General features: G+C 37.4%; 1 protein-coding gene across 1 annotated transcript in view; it reads right to left on the reverse strand.

Moving 5' to 3' along the window:
- Positions 1-258: 258 nt before the first annotated feature.
- Positions 259-26,598, reverse strand: part of TRPA1 (transient receptor potential cation channel subfamily A member 1) — a 42,006-nt gene continuing 15,666 nt past the window's right edge. Inside the window, exons 14-27 of the mRNA XM_078393836.1 lie at positions 25,187-25,353; positions 23,501-23,594; positions 21,337-21,396; positions 19,185-19,283; positions 18,577-18,647; positions 17,564-17,708; positions 16,835-16,924; positions 16,498-16,667; positions 15,075-15,204; positions 13,961-14,143; positions 12,798-12,866; positions 10,544-10,654; positions 8,310-8,407; positions 259-7,755 (exon numbers count right to left, since the gene is read on the reverse strand). Coding sequence (XP_078249962.1) covers positions 7,557-7,755; positions 8,310-8,407; positions 10,544-10,654; positions 12,798-12,866; positions 13,961-14,143; positions 15,075-15,204; positions 16,498-16,667; positions 16,835-16,924; positions 17,564-17,708; positions 18,577-18,647; positions 19,185-19,283; positions 21,337-21,396; positions 23,501-23,594; positions 25,187-25,353 — 1,686 coding nt within the window. The 3' untranslated portion in view covers positions 259-7,556. The remainder of the gene's footprint in view (positions 7,756-8,309; positions 8,408-10,543; positions 10,655-12,797; positions 12,867-13,960; positions 14,144-15,074; positions 15,205-16,497; positions 16,668-16,834; positions 16,925-17,563; positions 17,709-18,576; positions 18,648-19,184; positions 19,284-21,336; positions 21,397-23,500; positions 23,595-25,186; positions 25,354-26,598) is intronic.

Here is a 26,598-nt window from a genome sequence, read left to right on the forward strand (position 1 = left end):
TAACTTGTGGCAATTTACTAATGAGAGTCACACCAATTATATTAGGCTGACAGATGTAATTAATAGAAATTTGGCCATTATAGTTAATTTGCTCTGTAGTTCAGTAAAGGCTGAGAAGAGTTGATTTCCAAAGATTAACTATCACTAGTCTTTTGACTACCTTCTGTTTTTTTACACTGATTTTCACCGAACTTGCATCTGTTCTCTTAAGTTGTTCATGAAATAAATGGTTCTTTCTATTTACACTTTTTCATTTAATTTTTATGTTTTCTGCTTGTTATAATGTGTATGATCAGTGTATGTATATTTTCAAATAATCTATCTGCATATCTCTTGAGTGTTATAGTTGTATTAGAGGAATGCATTTACTGTATTCAATTTTTTGTCTCAAATAATTGTGCTGCAGTGATCTTGCACTCTGAAACTATCCCAAAGGCATTTGCACATTTATTAAATTTGATCAGAGTAATTAGCTTACAAAATGCAGTCAGAACAACATTCTGTTTTCTGTGGAACATGTTGAAGTACACTGTGGGTCACTTGCAACTATACATACCTACTAAGACACAGTGAGTTCACCACCTTAATCCCAACTGTTTGTACTCAGGATTGCAGCATAAGTATCTTGCATTATGAAATGTGTGTATTTTGTAAAACAACACATGAAATCAGCTAGGATAGAAGGGCAGAATGCAGAACCCTGTCTGCTGAGAAATCCCTCATTCCTCTATCAGTGTTAACTATTGAAAACAATTCTGACAGTTCTGAGATGGCAGAAATATAGCACTCAAAATATGTATGCTTGACTGTTTCTAACATCTAATAGGTGTTACGGTTACATTTTATGTCAGCCTCTGCAATCCCATTTAGGGACGTGTACATCTTTGAAGTTTGAATCCATAGGCTTTCTTCCTTTCCCATTTCCATGTCCAATTCTGTTAGATTTTTAAAATAAAAAAATATAATAAATAGTATAGATCTCATACTTGGTTTTGATTATTTCCCCCCAAGCATGTGCAACTATTGAATTTGAATGTACCCTTTGACCCAGTGTTGTTCAAACATCATTTAAAATGTGCATAAATTGGGGAACAATTCTACACCCATCAATTGTCATGGAGAGTGCCAAGTGCAAACTGTGTCTGAGACACAGCAGTCCAGGAAATGGAGATCAAGTGAAATTTGCAGGCTTGTCCACTGGAGTGGACTGCTCACATACACCTAACTCATGCTTGCCCCATGCCTATATCATGAGCACATACGAATCAGTTCACAATTACCTGAGACTGAAGACTTGCTGTTATCCAGGTATTTCTGGGGCTAGTACAGGAGGAAGAAATGTACAATATTGGATTTTCAAAGCTTTACGTACATGATTTTAGGCTGGTGCTTTCTGATTGCAAGTCAGTAGCTGATATAATCTGCTTCACACAATGGTTAATGCACTGCTTGTTGGGTTGGTTACAATTGAGTCGCAAAATTGTAATACGTATTTAAAAGTGTGTATGCTTTCGACTGTCATTTTTATTTGAGGCATAATATTAAACATGTCTAAACTTATATTCAATTGCATAGTTTTTTAAATGCAAGCATTTGGTTTTTTAAAAAAAAAATTAGTACTCGATATGCAAAATCTTACCTGCCTTTTCTCTTAGCCATGCTAACATTCTTGAGCCAACAGTACTCAGACTTATGATTATACTTGGAATTGCCTAGCTGTGTGGTCACCCTGAGCTGCTGAAAAGCAGTTGCTGTAAATTTTCCTGAGCTGTGAACCCTCTACGTCTAGGTCACAGAAGATAAAATAAAATCGAACTGCTGGGAGCTTTGGGTAGTGGCTAACACTGCCTAATGCAAATGTCCAGCCAAATCCAAGCCGTGGCTCTGAGGTTAACTTGAGTTATTCCTCTCAGGGGTGGGGTGGGCTACAGATGGTTTTCCACATTCCCAGCCTCTGTGACAGCTGCTTCATGAGTGGAAGAGACAAAAACAGAACAAAAACAAACCATCCCAAATTGCTTGCTTAAGGAGAGGAGAGAAAAAGAAAGAAAGAAAGAAAACACCACTAAGTTGCAACATGGTAAATGACCCACTCCTACACTTTCCCAAGAAGTGTCAAATGTCACTGAAGTTTTTGCTTTTGAATATCAGCCTATCTACTGTAAACTGTAGCTTGCTTTATGACTAAAGTTACTCTGATCAGCCCTTTTTTAAATCCAAACAAATGCTGCAATGGCCAGATAATGTCCCATAAGAAATACTAGCACTCACTGCCCTCTAGTGTTGTTATGATTGACTGACAACACCACAAATAACCCGTTGCACTCTCCCAAACTAACTTCACTAGAGAGGGCTGATGTGGTGCAGCATGACTGTGGTACACAAGAATTCATCTGCAAGTACTTGGATCCTTCCATCTGTAAAGCTTTGCAGCTGAACACTATACATTCTGCTGACTCCCCCTCCCCCCCCCAATCTGTGGGGCCGAGAGAACACACAAACATGCTACAAATTCTGCTTTTGTTTTACTCAGTTCAACAGAATTGAAGGGTCAGGAATTTATATCAGATTTAGGCTAAATGCAGTGTTTAGAAATGAGCTGTGTGACATTGAAACACATGTCTATATTCTTTCTGTTCATGAAGAAGGCTAGGCTACAATTCTGCTTCCTTATATACTATGAGTTGCAAAAGCAGGAAAAAGATTGGCTTATAGTCACTTTCAAATCCCAACATAAATTTGATAAGGCAGAAAAGAAATTTCTTTATACTGCTGTGAAACAGAGGGATAAGCATCTTTATTAAAAACAAAAGTACCACATAATTTCAACAGCAATTAATGGCTACATATATTGCCATGTTATTATACTAAATACATAATATTTCTTAATATTCTCTTTTTTATACAGCAAAGCTCATCTTTATGACAACTCAAAGAGAAGTATGAAGAAGTATACAATTAAGCTGAACATCAACTAACATCAACTGAATATTTACCTCAGTGTAATTCCATATTCCTTCATAGTTCAATTTTGTTACATTATTATCAGATGAGCTGGCTGGATAAGTCAGTGAGTTAAATAAGGAGGAAGGAAATGGTCAAATCGTTCCGAGTACTCTTTACAGTATCTAGAAAAACCTGAAAAGAATCACCATAAGTCAGAACTGACTTGATGGCACATGGCTTTTCTTACTATTATTATTTTAAAATTATTTTCCAATCCATATACTGTATTTATGCAACAGTCATATATTGACTTCAGTAGGATCTCCTTCTGTTAGTCATATTAGGGGAGTGCAAACTGCTTCTTGAATGCAGTCCCATACATTTTGCATGTATTTCTATGAAAAAATAAATTACAATAAGAACAAATGGGAGAAAGGAATACAACTGTAATTTATCCTGTATCATTAAAGAAGGCTGATCACACCGAAGAATTGATGCTTTTGAATTGTGGTGCTGGAGGAGACTCTTGAGAGTCCCGTAGACTGCAAGGAGAACAAACCTATCCATTCTGAAGGAAATCAACCCTGAGTGCTCACTGGCAGGACATATCCTGAAGCAGAGGCTCCAATACTTTGGCCATCTCATGAGAAGAGAAGACTCCCTGGAAAAGACCCTGATGTTGGGAAAGCGTGAAGGCAAGAGGAGAAGGGGACGACAGAGGACGAGATGGATGGACAGTGTCATTGAAGCTGCCAACATGAATTTGACCAAACTCCAGGAGGCAGTGGAAGACAGGAGGGCCTGGCGTACTCTGGTCCATGGGGTCATGAAGAGTTGGACACGACTTAACGACTAAACAACAAATGCATTGGTTAATTAGTTATGTGTAATCCAGTTGAAACTGATGTATAGTGACTCTAATAGGGCTTTCTAGGTAAATGAGATACTTAAGCTCCAGTAGCTTCCATGGCCAAGTGGGGATTTGAATCCTGGTCTCCAAAGTTCTAGACCATCACTCTATCCAGTATACCACACTGGGTACTAAATTCGTTACTATTACTTAATTCATTCTAAAAGGGTATACTTTGATTTGGATTCCTGCATTGAGCTAGAGGTTGGACTCGATGGTCTTATACGCTCCTCCCAATTCCATTATTCTATGATGCATTCCTAAAATTGACAGATACTGAAAAAGTGAATGAAACTTTGTACTGTATAGAGAAAAGGGATCAGGGAGAACTTTGTAACTGCCCAATCTGCAAAACTTTTCTCAGGCAGTGCCTTGCTTAAGAAATTGTTCAGAAGTACTGATTCAGAGAACTCTGAGTTGACAAGATATGACCATTGCCTAATATGAAGAATATAGCAATGGGAACATAAGATGATAAATTGCATACTTAGAAAAACAGCAGATTTTTATTACAACATATCAAATTTGCATGCCGTTTGGATGGAAAACATTACACATAGTCTCAACTTTAGAAGACAGAGTCTCCACTGTAATCAAATGTAGAATGAAAACAAATGAAAAAATAATAAAAGAAGGATGAATCAAATGCAAAACAGTATGCCTGGGAGAGCCAGAAATAAAATGTAGCATTTTTTAAGCAACCATCCTAATTTTAACAATTAAATTAGCTAATTACACAGCTATTCCTAGTTAGGTACTATGCAACATAATCTTAAAACATTTTACTTGGAAGTAAGATTCTATTTTCAATGGAGTTTACTTGTTTATCAGTGTTGAAAGGACTGCACATTTAAAGGGTTTAAAGTTGAGGTTAAAATTCTAAAGCATATATTTAGGCTTTTGATGGTTCTTTATTAATGAAAACATAAACCTCTGCACTGGAAATTTATGTGTGATTTTGAATAAATCAAGACATTGAGGTCCAAAGCATTAGTGACCAAGATAAAACCATCTCCCATTTATTTCAAAGTGGCTTGATATTAAAACCTTCCCGGAAGATTCTGCTTCAGAAGAGGAACACTGAAAAATATTCAACTGCTTGCACTTGGCATTTACAATATAATTTCGCCCGCTGGTCTGGAGAATTTTGTAATCATGTATGGAAAACTTATACTGACTTGATCAGAGCTTAGAATTTATTTATTTTTTTTGAAACTAGAATTTCCCGAATCCCCCAGTGAGCTCTCCAAAGTAGTATTTTTGAGATCTGAATTGAAGGGCATGACTGCAATGTTCAAATAATGTGAGAGTTGTGTCACGTCATGTATCTTTGTGTTGCTGTCCTCATCCTCATGGGGCAACCTCAATTGAACTGGCTTGATTTGGTGTAGAGAACTACACCACTCTTTAATTGGCCTTAAATAGACCTAGGGTTGACACTTTGATACGCCCATGAGTCTAGACTCCGCTTGTATTCTGTCCTTGTCCATAACCACCTTGTCCTGAGTTGATTTCACCCCCTTTTTTATTCTGAGTGACATAGTGCTACATCATTGTTGCAGACAGAAAGATTCTAGCACCTATGTGATGCAGCACTAAAGTTGAATGGTTTGTAAAAAATAAAAGAAAAGGGAAATAGTTTGGACAGCAGGCACAATAAGAGCTGCTAGATAGCTCAGTGGTTTAGGTCCCTGGCAGTGAAGTCAGAGGTTTGATTCCCCACTGTGCCTTCTTGACAGGGACTGGACTCAATGATCCATAGGATTACCTAGTTCTGCAGTTCTCAGATTATATTATATAATTGCTGAGTTCCTGATGGGACAGCATCCTGCACCACCTCAAACACAACATAAAGACATCAGCACAGGGAATGTCCCTCACCCAAAAATATGACATGGCTGTCCACACAACCAAAAATTGATTTTAAAAACTCTACAATTAAAAATAAACCTCTTGACAGGTGTTCAAAAATAATCATTTCCTCAAAGAAAAGTGAGTTTTTCCCAAGCTTACAATGATGCTGTGTAACTGTGAAATTTAAAATTGATTTGCATCATGCTAAACCCATAATAATTGGGAGGAATATAAGGCAATGTAGTCTCTCACCCTAAAACACACACACATATTTCAGTCAGGTCTCCCTGAAAGACTTGCATTAATTACTTTCTGAACTCCAGTATCTCTTGCAATTTTTTCTTCCCACCATGACTCCCAAAGAAGTAAAAAACTTCATGGGAATAATTTATTTACTTTTTATTTATTTATTCATAGCATACTCTTTACCTTGGAAACCCAGGGCTGGACAGATACATATTTTAAAAAACCCAGAACAAAATAAGAGAACAATATTAAACTATAATTACCATTTATGCTAATCCTGTAATACCTTCATTGCATGGAGAGAGGGGGACAGATCATTCAGGCTTGGGTTATATCATTCAGACCTTGGTTAAAAGGTGGTTCTTGACTTGACAATAATGTAATAACACAAGTTTCCAAAGGTATCTAGTAGGAGAGGGACTACCATGGAGAAGACCCTTTCATGTACCACTGCCACACAAGCCAGTAAAGGTAACAGAGCTTCTTCTGCCGACCTGGACTGCTCACAGGAAAAGCAGTGTTCTTTCACATATTTGGGTTATTTGGGGCTTTATATGTTAAAGTTAGCATCTTAAATGGCAAACAGTACAATTCCTTTAAGATTGGAATGATATAAATCCTATCTGTCAATAACTGGCCTGCTGTGTTCTAAATCACTTACAGCTTCTGATTCATTTTTAATCTCCACATAAAGTACATTGGAAGAATCCAAGGTGTAGGTTATGAGATGCATCACTTTCATGTAAAGATAAAATGTTATATTGAAGAGGAAAGTAAATAGGACATGTGCCAACTGAATAAAAGAGTCTTCTTGGAGGCTTGATTGCCACTGACGTTGGCATCATTTCAGCAATAAATCAATAAGTACTTATGTATTAGAGTCTTTGGGGATTAAGGATTGTGGCCTGCGCAGGCTTTAGTGTAATGTTTTTAATGTTTGAGTGTTTTAACTTTTTATTATTTGACACATTAAATCATTGCTTATCTCCTTCATTCCACAGCCATCAGTTTACCCTCTTTATTTCAAAGCCATTAGTATATCTTTGGGTTAGCTTAAACTGAGTCTAGTAGCAAAGTTGTTGCTAGTCATCACTGAATTACACTTGAATAAATACAAAGTTAAGAAGCTAAGATTATAATTACATATAACTTCAAGTTAGGGACCTATCTTGTACTGTACATAATGTAAACTCCACTGATACTATACCCATGCAAACAGAGAAGAGTCTCTAAATTTATGAAAGGTTGATGCATAAATATATTAACTCTGTGATACTTGTGCTTGAACAGAGATTTTGGTACAAACAGCAGAGGCAAGTTTTTCTGGCATGAGGAACCTGCCACTGCCACAAGATAACTTACAACGGAGGGGAAAGAAGTAAAGGGAATGATTTGGGCAAAGGTTACTAGAGCAGACTGCCAGTGGGTCAACAATCACAGTTGCACAGTGCAAACAATCCCCGCTCCTACCTTTGCAGGAGTATGGGTAATAAAAGTGATTTGCTAGTAGGATACATCAGGTACCACTGTAGGAAAGTAAGTGGGATGATGACAAATCACTTAACTACCCACTGCTTCTATAAGAACCAGTCCAGCACAGCTAGGCACATTTGGATTTAACTGCATTTAACACTGTATTCCATTTGCTGTTCTTATTCTCCAGATGTTGCTTCCTAAATTTGTGCTGGAATAAATCATTTGTGTCTTCATCTTCTGCCTCAGATATGATCTCCATTTTTTGTACAATCAGTTTAAGGAGCTCATGCTGCCTCTCCATGAGTGTTGTAATATCCTTCAGCCTAAAACACACAAGTGCATTAATTTTAAAAATAATCAGGCTATCACCTATTTATAGTCTTTAAGACAAAGAGAGCCATGCCAGATATTTAATTCACCTCTTCGGGGGGGGGGGGATTATGAACTTTGGAGTGGCATTGCAATACTTTACTCCAGTAAGGCTTATGGTCTTATCTTTCACAATTCTTTTTCTAAGCTCTTTTACCACTATAAGCAATCTCAAAAACACTACAGCTCTTATAAGAATTGGTCAAAGATGTGCAAGATGAATTCAAGGTGTCTTCCATTCTGCAATGTAAAAATATGGTTCACAATCTTATGTATCTACTTTAAGTTATGAATGGCTCCCTTGAATGCAAACAAAGAGGTTTAAGGTTCAACCAGAATGGTGAAACAATTTTACCATTAATGTTTTAATTGCTTCCTCTTATTTTAAATATTATATGTATGTATTTTAATGGGTCGGAGACCGCAAATAAAGATTGATTGAATTTGACCATTAACAAGAAATTCAAGATCATTTTCGAATTCATATAAACCTTAAAACAACAAGTACCTGTATTTTTGTTTCAGTACTTCTAGTTCTAACGATGAGTCAGCATTCTGTGCATCTGTTGCTGTGCTATTGCATCCAAAGCAATACTGGAATACACTCTGCAGAAACAAACCATTGCAATGAAAATGAGAAGTGATAACACGTGAAATTGGACTCATCAAAAACCACACCCAAAAATGTTTTCTAAAATTCAGAAAATTCATTTTATTCTGAATGCAACTCTGACTCTGCTGTATCCCAGTAATGTCACTGCTCAAGTGACAGGATCCAATGCCTCCTTCAAACTGCCTGATTAACCTTCAAGCATGCCCTCCTTTCTGTTTAAGGTAAAGGTAAAGGTTCCCCTTGACAATTTTTGTCCAGTCGTGTTCGACTCTAGGGGGCGGTGCTCATCCCCGTTTCCAAGCCATAGAGCCAGCGTTTTTGTCCGAAGACAATCTTCCGTGGTCACATGGCCAGTGCGACTTAGACACGGAACACTGTTACCTTCCCACTGAGGTGGTCCCTATTTATCTACTTGCATTTGCATGCTTTCGAACCGCTAGGTTGGCGGGAGCTGGGACAAGTGACAGGAGCTCACTCCGTTGCATGGATTCGATCTTACGACTGCTTGGTCTTCTGACCCTGCAGCACAGGCTTCTGCGGTTTAGCCCACAGCGCCACCACGTCCCCCCTTTCTGTTTAGCCACTTAACAAATTTCCGTTCAATTTTTTGATGCCTTGGCAGTGGTGCAGACATGGGAAGGAGTGCATCTTCCCTTGCGTGGAGCCCATTCTACCCCAATAACAAATGTAAACAGGGAACAGAAAGATAGGGCTTTGACTTTAATGAGAGCTATTCATTCAGCTCCCGCCAACCTAGCGGTTTGAAAGCATGCAAATGTGAGTAGATAAATAGGTACCACCTCGGTGGGAAGGTAAACAGCGTTCCGTGTCTAAATCACACTGGCCATGTGACCACGGAAAGATTGTCTTCGGACAAACACTGGCTCTATGGCTTGAAGAGCGGGATGAGCGCCGCCCCCTAGAGTCGGACACGACTGGACAAAAATTGTCAAGGGGAACCTTTACCTTTACCTTTCATTCATTCATTCATTCATTCATTCATTCATTCATTCATTCATTCATTCATTCATTCATACATACCTCACCTTCTCCTTAAAAAATACCCCAAGTGATTTACAATAATTAAAAGACAATATTCGAAGCTGAAAAGGAAAGGATTAAACAAACATGACTCTAAGAAACCATAAACAAAAGCAATACCAAAAACATACTCAAAGCAATGAGACACAATAATCCATTAAAAAACCTTACTTAGGCAGCCAGGCACTGAGGGAAAGCCTGCCTGAAAAAGGGCTTCACCTGCTTATGGAAGGTCAGCAAAGACGGGGGCAGCCTAGCTTCATGAGAGGGTGTTCCAAAGTCTGGAAGCAGCAACAAAGAAGGTCCTCTTTTGTGTCCCCACCAAACACACATGTGAAGGTGGTGGAAGTGAGAGAAAGACCCCTCCTGCTGATCTTAACACCCAAGCTGGCTCATAATGGGAGACATGGGAGATCGTTTGGAGTCGAGCCATTTAGGACATTATAAGTTAGAACCAACACTTTGAATTGTGCCTGGAAATGGACCAGCAACCAGTGGAGCAGCTGTCACGGGTGTATGTGATCTCTGTAACCAGCTCCAGTTAGCAATCTGGTTGCTGTGTTTTATGCAGTGTTTTATGCAGTCAAAGTAAAACAGAATAACTGCAGAGGCTATAGAGATGCACACAATGGTCATCCCCACTTCATCCATGACATCTTCATCTTTGACCATGAAGATCTAAGAGACAGAAATAACATTCAGATGAATGCAGCTGCAATCTTCCCTATTGTCAGGAAAACTGACTGAGCTGTCTTTCCATGTAGGATTGTAACTGTTTATTTGACTGTTTATATACTCTCTTTCTGGATAACATAACTACTGTTGGGGTAGAGGAAGCAGGGCCAAGCTATGTGTCCATTCTTTCAACTCTGTACATAAGGAACTAAAGAACAAATGATTAGTAAATTTGCACTCAAAGACTGTAAACTTTGATGGCATCATTAACAATAAGAAATCTGCCTAGAGTAGCTAAATGACTTTTATACTCCCTTCTGTAGTAAAAGAACTGTGAAGAAAAAGTTACTAGTTACTAAATTTATGGCTGAAATTATAGGACCAATTTAGGAGGAATTATTTAGGTAGTTTACCATGAATCCGCAATATCTTGGTCTATTGGGATATACAGTGATAGTTTCTTGGTCAACTCTGCTGAGGAACCAGTATGGCAGTTTTTTCTCCAAGTTTGTGTGAAGATTGACCTAAAGAAAATGAATATGTTTTAAACTGGTAATTGCAGAAAATGAAAGTAATTACACAAGATAGTTCTAGCACAATCAGCATGCATTCACTTCTTGATGTAAATGTATGCATGCAGCACTGTTAAAACTGGAAGTCTGGACAGCGCTGATGATGTATTTTTGGACAGGGTAGGAAATTAAGGCCTAGTAAACTCAAAACTGATATATGCACCTCTGGTGAGCCAACTACAAAACCCTTTCACACAGATGAGGTTTACAGCACAGTTCCTCAGTTATGCTGGCGGAAAGGATATAATTTAACTTACAGCAGTCAAGTTAATGCTGCTCACTAGCAAGAACCTTAGATATGCACCAGGTAGCCAAGCAGGGTTTTGTTAATCAGTAGCAATTAGCCACTACAAGTTATACCAGCAAAATTACGGAACAGGATTTTTACCAGTGTTTTGCATAAAAATATTTTCATCAAAAGTCCAATCATAAGCACCAGCAGCCTTAATGAAAGGGATTAAAAGAAATTATAGAAACACATCATCACTTCAAAAGCTCCCAAAGTCTATAATCTTACATAGATGCTCTAAGACCTTTCAATTTTTCTTGGATTTTAATACAAACTAGGAGAGGAAACTCTTTCCAGCCACTCAAATGTACAAACTTTCCTCTTCTTCATGTCTTCTTTTATTCTCCTTTACCTGCCAGCTTACTTATCTTGCTGCCACTACTAATCTTGACCCACCTCAACATCTTTTCCAGTGGCAAAACTTGGACAAATTACTTTTCCAAGCTTTCACATCAAGTGTTGTCAAAGAAATAGCAAGACGTCCATACCTAGTACTTGCAGCTAGAGCTGGAGCCAGAGCAGCTGGGAAATAAGCAGGTGAGAGGAAGCTGATATTGAGAAGCTCACTAAAAGTCAGAAAAAGGATCTGGCCCTGTCTATTTCATAACTGGAGGTCTACTGTACTTCCACGTGGTGTGGATTGCCTCAGTGCCAACCAAGGTATTTGGAAAATGGCTTGACTTACTTCAAACCAAACCAAGGTTACCGGTAATGTTGGTTGGGGAAGACTTTGCCTGTTTTTAATAATAATAATAATAATAATAATAATAATAATAATAATAATAATAATAATAATAATAATAATAATAATAATAATAATAATAATAATAATAATAATAATAATAATAATAATAATAATAATAATAATAATAATAGACATTGCAATTCCAGAGGATGCCAGAATTTAAAATAAAGAATTGGAAAAACTAACAAAATACAGAGACCTAGCAATCAAAACATCTTGCCTCTCAAAGAAATACATTTATGGTTGTTGTGGGTTTTTCGGGCTCTTTGGCCATGTTCTGAAGGTTGTTCTTCCTAACGTTTTGCCAGTCTCTGTGGCCGGCATCTTCAGAGGACAGCACTCTGTCCAGAGCACAGAGTGCTGTCCTCTGAAGATGCCGGCCACAGAGACTGGCAAAACGTTAGGAAGAACAACCTTCAGAACACGGCCAAAGAGCCTGAAAAACCCACAAAAACCATTAGATCCTGGCCGTGAAAGCCTTCGCGAACACATTAAATACATTTATATTTAACAGATACTTAGGTTTTGGATTAAAACTTGTATCTGTTAATATCAATCAATGTTTTTATAATTTTGGCTGTGCCTAGAGTTTTTGAAAAACAAGAAGAAGAATAGCCCATTCTATATCATGGGAGCTCAGGAAGAGTTACAAAGCTATATAATTTTTAAAAAAGATACTGAAAACAATTTAAAACCAAAAAAAGAGAAAATTAAAACACTCAAACATTAAAAACATTGCACTAAAGCCTGCACAGGCCACGATCCTTCTTCCCCAAAGACTCTAATGCATAAGTACATCTTGACTTAGTGCTGAAATGATGTCAATGTCAGTAGCAACCAAGCCTCCGAGAAGAAGGAATTCCATAGCTCAAGTGCTACAGGAGAAAAAGCCCTCCCCTGTATTTCCACATGACAAATTCTCAGAGTGGTACTGACCTACCAGATGGGCGGGATACAAATCAAATAAATAAAAATAAAAAAATAAATAGGACACAGAGGAGGACCTCCCTAGCAGATCTTAAGTAATCCAGCAGGTTTAGCTTATAATGTATGTCACTAACCTGCATTGCTATTCTTTTCAGTGCTGCAAACTTTTGCACCTCTGCAATGTCCCCAACAGCCAAACCAATCTATAAAATACAAAGTAGAATCAACACTCATTAGGATTATCATGTTTTTCTCCCCACATTTCAGTTCTGCTCCTCATAAAAAAAATTGTAACAGGAACTAATTATTCTCAAACACATAAAGAACTTGGTATTTAAAGGCTACCACCCAGCACACTATTACAATGCTATTTTTCACTGATGTGAAATATTTATTTACACAGAAATTAAGTAACAAGTAATAAGAGTAACAAGTAATTATCTGAAAAAGCAAAATCAACACAATAATTTAAAAAATATGGGCAGGAAATATGGAAAGTGCTACAATATAGTGAATGTTAAAAACCCTGTTAAAGCATTCATCCAATTATAATTAAAAATAGACAAACACAAGCAGCCAGATATTTTAAATAGTGATTTAATGAGAAACCTAAGAGAACAGGATTCATTTTATCAGAAGCAGCCCTTACCAATGAATCAATGGAATTGATCCCCATTGATCCCAAAGGAAACTGGCTCTGCATCAAGGGCACCCCCATTAGAATTTAAATGAGGAGAGCAAAGGTTTCTCTTCTTGCTAATCCTGTTTGTACAGATATTTCTGAGAACAGTTGCATGCCTGTTGGACCAAAGGTTGTATCCTTGCATATCTGAATTCTCTGGCTCTTGCTTGTAAAGGGAGGAACCAGTCTTTACAACAATATAATCAAAGCCTTGAAATGTACATATTATGGTTGACTGTGATTCAATAGTTTTGACATGTTACTTTTCTGATCAGGTATGTAGGTAGCAAATAGAGATGGGCACAAAGTGTGGACTATGGTTGGTTAACTGGAAAATTTCAGCAGATATAAGCTTCGAAAAGTCACATTCTAGAACTATACTTCCAAAATCCTTCAGTCAATACAGCCACTCAAGAATTGTATTTTCCAGACACAGAGTAAAAGGCAGCTTCCTATGATGCAGTAAATATACTGTGACTAAAAGACAAACATTTCCTGAGCTGCTGTGTACGTATAACAAAACCCATAAACCCATCAATATTTCTCCTTTTCTGCATTAGGGAAAAAATCTATGCAATAAGTCTACCTCAGTAATCGGTATTAAATATTTCTTACCAATAAGTTCATAAGGAGAATTGGAATCAGTAGAGAGAAGATAATAAGTATGAGAAAACTCAGTAATGGATAAGGCAGTCTCTTAGTGAGCAGCGGCTCAAGGAAGGCATCACGATAATTGATATCTCCTAGCATCATGGCAAATGTCTGCATTACAGAAAGGTATGGAGTGCTATATGTTTCCTAAAACAAAAGAAAAAATTAGAGATAAAAGACATCAGTCATGGCATTGTGTGCTAATCATTCTAGTTGTAGACAGAAAGATAAACACAAACACACATATAATCTCTATTTCTCCCCATAATTTATACAAATAAAGCACCACTCAAATGTTATTCTTTTTTTTAATGGAAATCAGAGAAATGGCCATTGACCAGGGTAGATTCAAATAAATGATTTTTGAAAAAAAGATTGATTTAAATTAAAAAAACAAGTACAAATTATATCGTAAAAAATACAATTTTTAAAAATTTAAACCATGACTTAAATTGATTTGATTTAAATCAAATCCACCCTGCAATTGACTATTGTTGAACATGCATGTGACTTGCAGGATACATTAAGTCCAAAGCACTCCAACAGAAGCTTGCCCATTTATTTAAAGGCATTTACAGAATGCTCTTTGTAGGTAGCTGCATATCTCATTTATTTATATGCAATTTATCCTGTTGGTAGAACTATTTCTGTCAGTTGACCTATGAAAGGGGTGATTTCTTCTTTCCTTTGCTGTCTCCCTGTGTACCTTCAAAACCTAACCAGAAAGCTGAGAATTCTGGATATAGGCCAATCATAATAATTGCAATAAAACAGGATAAAAAAAATCTGTAAAGCTGCAGGGTTACATAACAATCAATGTGATTAACTAAGATTTTTTATTAAAAAAATAAGAGAAATATTGGTTTAAATATTCAATTTCCTTCCAGCAAATTGCATTTAAAATGCTTGAAAGAAATTTATTTACACCTTAGTGACACTCATTACTTCCAGGTTTTTTGAACAAGTGACAAACACACAAGAGTTGTTACTGCACTATTCTTTTCTGGATCAGCATTTATGTAACATGAAATTCTGTATTTTCTCTGAAAGAAAACAAAATAATGGAGGCATTTCAAACCTGTGAACCGAGAAGAACATGGAAGCTAAGCCCAAAGGCTAACATCAAGAAGAAGAACACAACGCTGATCCGGATCAAAGTCCTCAAAATTTCCCAAAACATCACAACATATATTCCATAATTTTCAAATCTAAGAAGATATACATGAAAACATAATGATTAACATTATTTATTAAATGCAGGAGGTTGGGGATGCATACATGACATTGATTTCCTAGTAGCAGGAATAATATTCTGCTATGAAGTATTTCTAAGTTTATAGTGATGAGCTGCATTTTCTTTCTCACCTAACACTGTTCCAAGCCAGGTATGAAAATTTAGGTATGAAGTTCGGTCAACTAAATTTTGCTGATGGCATGGTCTCACCCATGAAAACGAAATGCGGTGGCACCAATGGAAACAACAAGAGCTTATTTCCCCTTTCCATTGCAGCTTCCATGTGCCCTTATGGTATTTGAGATATGCAAGGAGGGACCTTTAGGGCAGAAGAGGACAAGAGTCCCATTCCCTGATGGATATCCACTTCTATAAAAATGGATGTAACCGATAATACGTATACTAAGGAAATCGCTTTCTCCTTCAGCAGCAATATTTTTGGAATCCAGTGAGGAACCAAAGGATTCTGCCTCTATTGAATCCTCACTTTTTGAAGTGGTATCACCTGAGCTTCCTTGGCAGAAATGCCAGTAACATGCTACTGCCTCATTCACCTATTCATCCTTGCCATCTATTGAAATGAGTATTATAACTCCAGCAGCACGTATATTTCAAAAGCTGGGGGGTGGGAAGAGGACTATGAGTTTTCCCAGTATCCCTAGTAAATGGACACTTTGAATCCATGAACACTGGAACTGTAAGGCAGAATTCCACTCCACACAGGGCACTACTGCAGCCCAAATCAACCCATGATGTGTGAGACCCTAGACATGCAGAACTGCTGTTTCCTCCAAATAACTTTTCAATGCAAATCCTGGCTGAACAAAGCTGCCCTGAAGAAATATTCCAGGGAATCTGGACTGGTTAGCTATGCACTAAATTATTTACTGAGCTGAGATTTAACTTCAGCTTAATTACAAATCAGTCCAGTATTAGTTGGAGATAACTCATTCATCTCTGAATTCCTTGGCAAGAGGATCTAGATTTTAAGATACCAGTGATACTTGTGTACTTGATATTTTGGAGCCCTAATATTTTTCAAGGTCTTCCAATAAAATTTAAACTGCTCTGTAAGCACAGAACACAGTAAAATATGACCTACAATACAATAACTTGCAGCTTACAATAAATGGTCCTACTGATGTAAATTCATTAACTTAACCATTCTAATTTATTAAATAAACTTATATTTCAATATAACATATGCAGAAATATTCTGTATTAGACATTACAGATGCAATCTTGGAGGATTAGCACTATGGCTTACCTTTGCAAATACAATAAAAAGTTCATCCAAGACAAGAATATAGCAATTGCACCACACTCCCACTGTAATTGACTTGGGAGACTAATAAATAAAGATGATACAAAAATGATGCTTGTAGTATAAATTGTCCAGTCAAGGAGATTGGAATAATCCAACAAATATTTCAATTTCTAGAATATAAACATAGTAAATATTACTATTCATCAGTTAAAACAGATAGATCATCATATTATTTCTGTATCACAATGAAAGAGTATTTTCCTTCAAGACGACAGCAGTTTAACTACATACTAAAAACACTTCAAGAAATGCAAAAGGTCACAATAGTTGCATATACCTGTTGGATTAGTTGTATTATTTCTTTGCAAATTCCAAATACACTCATGACAAAAACCAAGCTCATACACACTTTTATGAAATATGAATTCTGAAAAAGCAAAGGAAGAACAAAACACATTGTAAGAGGATTAATGTAACAAAAGACACTCCTGATACTATTTGAGTGACATGGGATGTTGCCAACTGTACTTCGCATGGTAGATATTAGCAAGTTCTGTATCGCTAAAGAAAATCTTCTGAACTATATTTTGCCTTCAAGAGCTGCATCCACTATAAATTTGAGGTATGAACTCCAGCTTTAATGTTTGCATTTATTTATAGGCCATCTGCAACTGCCTTCCATAGGGTATCTAATCCTAGATGAATGCTTTACCCCATCAACTGTTTATCACTTGAACCAGAGATGTAAGTATATACAGAGTAAAAATCACTAAACTACAAATTGCATTTCCTTTAAAATTTGAAAAGCCCCAGAATTACATGCCTGACAACCATGTGTTAATTTTCAAGAATCTTTTGCTAATCCTATAAGAAGTTAAGAAATGATTTGCTAAATCAAAGTAAGATCTAAGTATTCCCATATTCTAACTCTAGTTAACCAAGTGCTGCTTGGAAGGCTACAAGCCCATCAAGAAGACAACAATTCTCCAGTGTCACATGTCCCTAGCATGTCCCTCAGGTTTACTGGATTCAACCACCTTTCCAAGGTAATTAATTAAAATGATACCTGGTTAACAAAAGGTCCTGATCGAACAGTTGTGTTGAAAGACTGTTCTGGTGTATTGATGTGGATGATCAGTAGAGTTAAAGGTATTAAGCCAAGACTATACACAGCAAGATTCATAAGATGTGCTCTGAACCCATAGGCCATCCTATAAAGAAAAATTTTAATGAAAAGTGGGTTTCATAGTGCTACAAAAGGATCATTTTTTCCCTTTCACTAGGGAGAAGCAAAGCCTAAAGTACCCTATTTTAAAATAAGTACCAAAAATAAGACAGGGTCTTATATTAATCTTTTCTCCAAAAATGCATTAAGGCTTCTTTTCAGGGGATTTCTTATTTTTTTTATTTTCATGTACAACAATCTACATTTATTCAAATACAATCATGTCATCTTCTTCTGGTTGCTGCACAATGAGTCCCTGTTGGAGGGAGGGGTTTCACTTAACTGGGGCTTATTTTTGGGGTAGGGTTTATATTACGAGCATCCTGAAAAATCCTACTAGGGATTATTTTCAGGTTAGGTCTTTTCCTTAAATTAAAAGCATAAAAATAAAATCAGTGATGCTTTAGAGGCAGTGTGGTTTAGTGGACAGAGTGTCAGACTAGGACTAAAAGACATAGGTTGCAATGCCTGCTCATGGAAACTCATGGTGTGTGTGCAAGTATGAATGTGGTGTGTGTGTGTGTGTGTACACGCATGCATGTGTGTTCCTGTGAGACAACAGCAAACCATTCTTTGAACATCTCCCACACTATGAAAACTCCACTAGACTTGCCATAGCTCAGAAGCAACTTGCAAACACATAACAACAACAAATAACTAATGTTTAGGTTATTTGCTTGTAGCTGTCGTTTTAAGTTATAGGGTTCTTTAAATTCCGGTGTATCTTTTCCATCAACTAGAATCTCCTGTCACAAAATGAGTTTTATCTTTAAAATCTTTCCACCACTGAAACTAATTAGAGTAAAACCATTTCTAAATGAGAAAACTGAAATCTTAGTAACAATAGTACATACCATTTCATGAGTAAATATTCTGTGCAGACTGGATGGCTGAGCAGTTCAACACGATTATGTCGTACCATGGCCTAGAAGAAAACAAGATGCCAATATGTTAGCTGTATACTGAATTATGTGCAAAGCAGTATTATAACTCATGATTACTTTCTCATGTACCCTGGTTGATGCCTGTGCAAATGCAGACATGTGTGCATTCATGTAGATTTGCATATGTGCAGGTGCGCATACACCCAAGCAGATATTATTTTAAAGACATATACAACAGTGAGGTCTTTTCCATGTTTACTCTGCTCTGGACTGAGATATTAATATTGGGAAAGATCTTGATACCCCCCATTTTCCCCTCAGGATCTGGATCCAGATGAGCTCTTTCTGGTTACAGCAGAGAAAGAATCTCCAAATTAGGAGTCTGACCAGCATGGAAATAACTGCCCAAACCCATCAAAGGGCCACTTTACATAAGCAAACAGGAACACAGGAAAGCATACATGTTGCTTCTGTGAGTGGCAGCAACTATATCGCCTCAATTAGCTGCAATGTCAAAAGAAAAGAAAAGAAAAAGAAAACACACACAGTAGGTCTGAAATCACATTAACATAGCTTACATTTAGAGTGTGAAGTGGCTCATAAAATATTTCATCGTCTTCTTTTATTTTCTTGGTAAGCTTCAGTGGGCACTGAAGATACCGAAAGTTATATTCAACCTATGGAAGTGTGAACCATGAATATCTTAGTTCAATTGTAAAAACAAACTAAATAGCATATTCTTGTATGATATTTACAGAAACATAGAAAAGGTGTAAGTACACTGTTAAAAGCTCAGAAACAAAAAGAAGTGTGTGCCTGTTTACCAGCAATTAAGAAGCAATAGTTCTGACAAATTGCAGGCATACATATCAACATCCTTGATAGATCACATGTTGTTTTCACTGTCTGTTCTTTTGTCCATTACCCACATCTTTGTTGTTACTAGAGCCTTGTGGTACTGTAGATAAGACTGTGTTCATGACCCAGGGTTCAATCCCAGGTAGGTGGCTCAAGGTTGATTCAGCCTACTGTTCTTCCGAGGTTGGTAAAATAGGTAGCCAGCTCGCTGGGGTGGGGCAATGTCTAGTCTGCATAATTGTAAACCACCCAGAAAGTGTTTTAAACACTATGGGGCGGTATATAAGCAGCACATTTTGCCTTGCTTTTACTTTGTTGTTACAAGAAGCCTTGTGGCATAGTGATTAAACTGCAATACTGCAGCCAAAACTTTGCTCATGACCCGGGTTCAATCCCTGATATACAGCTTGAAGTTCACTCATCCTTCCAAGGTTAGTAAATTGAGTACCCAGGTTGCTGGGAGGGCAATGTGTAGCCTGCATAATTAAATTGTAAACCACCTAGAGAGTGCTTTAAACACTATGGGGCAGTATATAAGCAGCACGCTTTGCTTTTTTGCTTTATTCACTGTATACGTCATAAAGTTCCAACTTATAGCAACCTCATACAATTTCCAAGGTATGTGAGATGTTCAATGAGTGGTTTATTATTACCAGCTCCCAGTACGTTTCCATGGCCATGTTGGGATTTGAACCCAGACCTCCTGAGTCTTCATTTCACTGACTCCAACCCCACAGCATATTCTGCCAAAAAAAGTCTGAAAGCCTTCATACTCATGAGAAATTGAGTTACTTTAACAAGTTCCTCTAAATTAGATAAAATATTCCTACTCCATTGTGTAAATCATTGTTATATTTTCCATTTGGAGCATTCAGTACAGAAGACAACTACGGTAATATGTTGGGTAGATTTACATGTTATGTTAAACCATAGCTTATTATGATGTGAATGTACAAAAACTGATCACAGCATTGCTTGTGCTCATGCATTACCCTTTCCATCTACCTCCCATATCTGGGAGGAGTTGAGAAGCTTTTTGCTTATTGTAGTTTGTCACCTCTAGATTAACATTAAAATTATGTTAATAGAAACTAATAGTACAAGTTAATTTTATTAGGTCATGAATTGTTTCTTACAAGCCAACCTTAAACCATAGTTACTGAAGCTGTCTTGTTTAAATGACCATAGGTAAGAGTATGTCTGGTTCCAGATGAAATGGTACGTTGCAGTTTAACAAAAAGTCTTCAAATTCGTCCCAGCCAGAAAATAAACATAAAGGGATGACGCAAGGCTTAGTGCTGTTTCCTCCTTTTCATTCAATGCACGCCAAATAGCAGCTTAGCAGAATGTATGACTGTAGTGGCTATCTTGGATGAATGCCAATTAAAGGATAGTTGAAACACTATTCCCTGAATGATATATCATTAAATATGGGTTAGTATGACCCAGTTTGGCTCATATGTTAGTTCAGCATAAATTTCCATTTATCCAGACTTATCTTTCCTACTGATAAAAAATTCCTTGTTGTGAAACACAAAGTGCAATGCCTCTACAGACATGACTGCCCAATACATTCTGCGCAATCTCTAGTTCACAGTTGCATGTGAACCATGCAATTGTGAACAATTCACAGTTGCATGTGAACCATGCACAGTTGAATGGGGTGATCTCTGGTTCAGAGATCACCCCATTCACAGCAACAGAGTCTTCACATTCACAATGGAATAGTGAGTACTTCTTGTGCATGGCAGAAAAGAAGAACCACATGTGCAATGGACTGTTATGTGCATGAGAAAAACCAACCATATTCTGGCCTACATGGTTTAGCTACTCTAAAATATGGCATTATACAGAACGTTGGTTTCAACTTACACAGAAGTCTCTGGAAGTCTTCTCCTCAGAAGATTCAATAATGCAGTTATCGAAAACTAACTTAGAGAGAGAAAGAAAAGAAATTCAGTACTCTAAGATAATTTAAGGGTATTATGTAACCAAGTCCAGCTTTAAAAAAAACACAGAGTATTCAGTAACATAGAACAATAATCCTGAATTATACTAGTCAAGAAACAAAACAAAACAACAAAGAAGAAAAAAGTTGTTGCACCTTAAACTTTCTTGGATCAAGCCCACAGCATTTTTGTCATTTTTTCCTTCTACTTCTGCCTATATTTTGTTTTGTTTCTTGTCTGATAGGGTTGCACAGACTAACTAAGCTACCACTTTGAAAACCCTGGGTTAGTTAATTTAATTCTGTAGTGTGGACTTGAAGTGGCTTGTTCACAAAAAAGTGAGTTGTTCACAAAAATTAAATATTTGATTGATTTTTCTGATTTAAACTCTCAAATGAATGCAAATGGGCAAAAAGGCCATGTGGAAACCTGTTTCAAGATGACCATTTTCAGAAACAGTCCTCACAGAGTGCAAGTTGTATAATAATCAGCTCAAGTTACAGCAACCCAGATTTGGTTGGATATCAGGAAAAATGTCCTAACTGTTAGAGCGCTACAATATGGCTACCTTGGGAGGTGCGACCACTCCAGCGCTAGAGAAAAGTAGTCAGTCATCTGTCAGATAGAGTTTGATTTGGATTCCAGCATTAAGCAGAGGGTTTTGACTCAATTGCCTTACAGGTCCCTTCCATTATGGGAATGTCCAGTATGTCTATCTACATATTAATATCAAGAAGTTAATGTTTTGCAGAAAATTTTGGAAAGTGTTATTGTTTCCAGTTTTATTATGTTTTGTATGGGGTCATCTGTACACATTAGCTATTTTTCTATGTGAAGAATACTGTGCGTATTTTGGACCTATTTCTTCTATAATTTCATTGTTAAATCTTCCAACTCAGGTCACTAGATAGTTTTGCAAAAGTGCACCATAGTTATAAATCATATGACGGCCAAACTCCTGTTGCTTAGGTACTCCACCTACTAACATTAGGCATTACTAACATTAACTCCTATTAATGATTCCCGGATCATCTCACTTAAGTGAAGACAGTGGGTTGACACCAAAAAATACAATTGGGAACTTGTTATCTGTCCACAAGAATATATATTCTGCAGATAGAACTAAGTAATAGGATGTTAGCCAGCAGTTATTTTTCAAGGTGCTGAAGCAATTCTCTTATGAGGAAAAATTATGCTATTTCTCAGTACTCAGCAGAGGAAAAAAGTGAGAAAAGAGAGGAGTATATTAAAAAAGAGATGGTAGGGGAGAACTCCATAAAGTTATGCATGGTGTGGAGATGGTTTTCTCCATCTCTCTTAATAATAAAATACAGATAACCTAAAGAAGCTGCCCAACAAGAGATTAGTGCAGATTACATGAAACAATTCTTCAAAAAGCTAGTTGTTGTGGGTCTTTCGGGCTCTTTGGCCATGTTCTGAAGGTTGTTCTTCCTAACGTTTCACCAGTCTCTGTGACCGGCATCTTCAGAGGACAGCACTCTGTGCTCTGGTGTAGTTTGCTTGGGAGTTGAGTATTTATGGTTGTGAGATAGGCTTTTGTCCTTTTCAGGAGATGGGTGATTAGTGTGTCTTGTTGTGGGTGTATTGTTGTGATAAGTAGGAGAGATTATCTGTCACTGTGATTGATGGGTGTCATTAGCTGGTCTTTTGTGTGTAGTGATCCCCGGTCCTTGTGACTGGGTAGTTTGTTGACATTTTGCACGCTGTATTTTTCAGAGCTGGGAGCCAAGTTTTGTTGAGTTTCAAGTTTTCCTCTTTTTTGTTGAAGTTCTGCTGGTGCTTGTGGATTTCAATGGCTTCCCTGTGCAGTCTGACATAATGATTGCTGGTGTTGTCCAGTATTTCAGTATTTTGAAATAGAATTTCATGTCCAGCTTGTTTTAGGGCATGTTCAGCTACTACAGATTTTTTCCAGTTGTTTTAATTTGCAGTGTCTCTCATGTTCTTTGATTCTGGTGTGGATGCTTCGTTTTGTGATTCCAGTGTATACCTGGCCACAAGGGCACTTTCAGATCCAACCCTATATGTTTACCACAACTAGAAATATTCACTGTATATAGTCTTACTTTTAAACATTCAGGAAGATGCTCAACCATCTCCAGTATAGCAAATTTATTTGTAGGTGAATGGTGAGAAAATGCTGTTATAGACTCTTCCCATCTGAAAGAAATAAGTTGAAGTGGCTCAGAATAGTTATTGCGGTAATGAAAAAAGAAGAGATAGTTTACCATATCTTAAGAAATGATTTTTAAATGCATGAGCAATAATGTGTTGCCTATCTAAATTGTAGAAGTTGCTGCAGCAACAGATAAATGATTAGGCTAGACCAGTGGTGTCGAACTGTGGCCCTCCAGATGTTCTTGGACTTCAATTCCCAGAAGCCTTCACCACCACCTCTGCTGGCCAGGATTTCTGGGAGTTGAAGGCCAAGAACATCTGGAGGGCCACAGTTCGACACCACTGGGCTAGACCATCTGTAGCATTGTGTCACAACTTTATCAGAAAATAAAATCATGCCAGGGACTTCAAGATGAGCTTAACTATTGCTATCATCTGCAGGAAAAAGGGGTCTTCCATAGGCAACCAGAGCAGATTTCAGGGTGGACTTAAAATTATTGGTTTGAATCACAATTTAAATCATGATTCAAATTTTAAGAATCAAAATTTTAATTTAAATAATGAAAAACTCTGATTTTTAAATTTAAATCAGAACCACCCTGGCCACTTGTAATCGCGGTTTCTAGGATTTCCTGAGAGGACTGCACTCTATAAATGTCAGCAGAAGGAACTGGGAGATATTACGGGAGATATTACAGAGTAATCCTGGAAAAATTGGATTCATACTGAAATTTTTCCTATCAAAATAAATATATTTCACTTCCTTGCTTAAAGCCTCATTCTTTGCCCACAATCAAAAGCTGGATGACATATTGGCCAAAATCCTGTTGCTTAGCATAGTAAATCACACTACAGGCTAACGGAATCAGTGGTGACTTGCAGTTAAACTAGTCCCATTTGAATCAATATAACATATGGGGCCGGGGGGAAATGACTCACCAAATCCCCATTGACTCAATAGGCCCAGTTTATTGCAATTTACTGCTCCAAGCAACAGGATTTTGACTCTCTTCTTATGTTTCATTCTGTTGTCCTTGCCTCTCGAACTCTTCCTCCTTCTGCTATTTTTCCTCCACTTCTCTCCATTTATATTGCCTCTCCTTACTAGTTTTAGACTAAGAGGCATATACCTTTCATGGAACGCTATGAAATTTTAAAAATAAAAAATAGAAAAATAATTTCTGGTTTATATTTGAACACCAAAAGATGGATAGGAGTGAGTCTTCAAAGGCAAAATGCAAATTAAGAGTGTGACTACATTGACAAATAATACGGAAGTTGTTCTAGGGTTGAAATGGGCTTATTTGCATTATTTTCTTCTGACTACATGATGTAAAAGACAATGCAAATCATACATTAATGCTCACTAAGAAGTCCAATATTCCCCAATTTAATAAGGACTAAAGCTGGAGTCAGGATTCTGAATGGAGGCCTGATTCTGGAAGAAAGTCAGCATATAAATACAAAAAATAAATACAATAAATAAAACTTATGAAATATTTCCAATCTTTATCCAATAAACTCTCTCTCTAATGTTTTCAGCTGAAAGAACAAATCATCTTGATTTTGTAAATAACACAATCAAAGTAGATCTGGCAGAAATTCAACACACAAATGTAACATTCATTGTTTACCTTTTATGTAAGATCACAGCATTGACCACTTCTTTGCGCCCACAGTGTATGGCTTCATGGAGGAAAGAAGCTTCAGTTTTGTTCAGAAGGATTTTTGCACCATCATCAAGAAGCAGTCTAACTGCCTTTGCATGGCCTTCTCTGGCAGCAAGATGAAGAGCTGTGTTCTTTATCCCCCACAACAAAAATATATAAAATATTATTTCATTTAAATATAAATTTTACAAACCCAAATGTAATTGAATCTACATGGAGCATTTTGAAAAACTTGCCCTGGCTTCGGCACCCCTCGCACCCACAGTCTGGTTCCGATATGTGGATGACACCTTTACAATCTGGAGTCACGGTGAAGAAAAATTGGAAGAATTTCTCAACCATCTCAACAGTATCCACCCAAATATACAATTCACCATGGAAAAAGAAACAGAGGGCCAACTCCCGTTCCTAGATGTCATGGTCCTACGCAAAACTGACCTCCGACTGGGACACAAGGTCTACAGAAAACCCACCCACACAGACAGGTACTTACACAAAAACTCCAACCACCACCCATGGCAAAAAAGAGGCATAATCAAAACACTGGTAGATGGTGCAAATCGCAACTGTGAAGCTCAGTTTCTCAACACTGAACTCGACCACCTGAACTGGGCCCTACAGGCAAATGGCTACTCCAAAAATGAAATCACAAGAGCCAGCAAACCAAGAAAACAACACGGAACTGAAGAAGAAAAACAGCCACCCACAAACAAAGTATTTCTGCCATACACCAAAGGGGTCACAGACCGCATGGGGAAATTTCTGGAAAAACACAACCTAAAAACAGTATTCAAGCCCACCACAAAAATACAACAAATGTTACGGTCAGCAAAGGACAGAAGGGACCCCCTCACCACTGCAGGAGTATACCGGATACCTTGCAGTTGTGGCCAGGTATACATTGGAACCACAAAACGAAGCATCCACACCAGAATCAAAGAACATGAGAGACACTGCAGACTAAAACAACCAGAAAAATCTGCAGTAGCTGAACATGCCCTAAAAAAAACTGGACATGAAATTCTATTTCAAAATACAGAAATACTAGACAACACCAGCAATCATTATGTCAGACTGCACAGGGAAGCCATTGAAATCCACAAGCACCAGAAAAACTTCAATAAAAAAGAGGAAAGTTTGAAACTCAACAAAACTTGGCTCCCAGCTCTCAAAAATACAGCATGCAAAAGGTCATGAACTCTACCCAACCACAAGGTCAAGGGGATCACCACCATCAACCACAGTGACAGACAATCTCCTTATCACAACAATACACACACAACAAAACACACTAATCACCCATCCACAGAAAACAATACACCCACAACAGTACACACTAATCATCCCATCTCACAGCCATAAATACTCCACGCCCT

The sequence above is a fragment of the Pogona vitticeps genome, chromosome 4, assembly GCF_051106095.1.
Source record: "Pogona vitticeps strain Pit_001003342236 chromosome 4, PviZW2.1, whole genome shotgun sequence".
Lineage (NCBI taxonomy): Eukaryota > Metazoa > Chordata > Lepidosauria > Squamata > Agamidae > Pogona > Pogona vitticeps.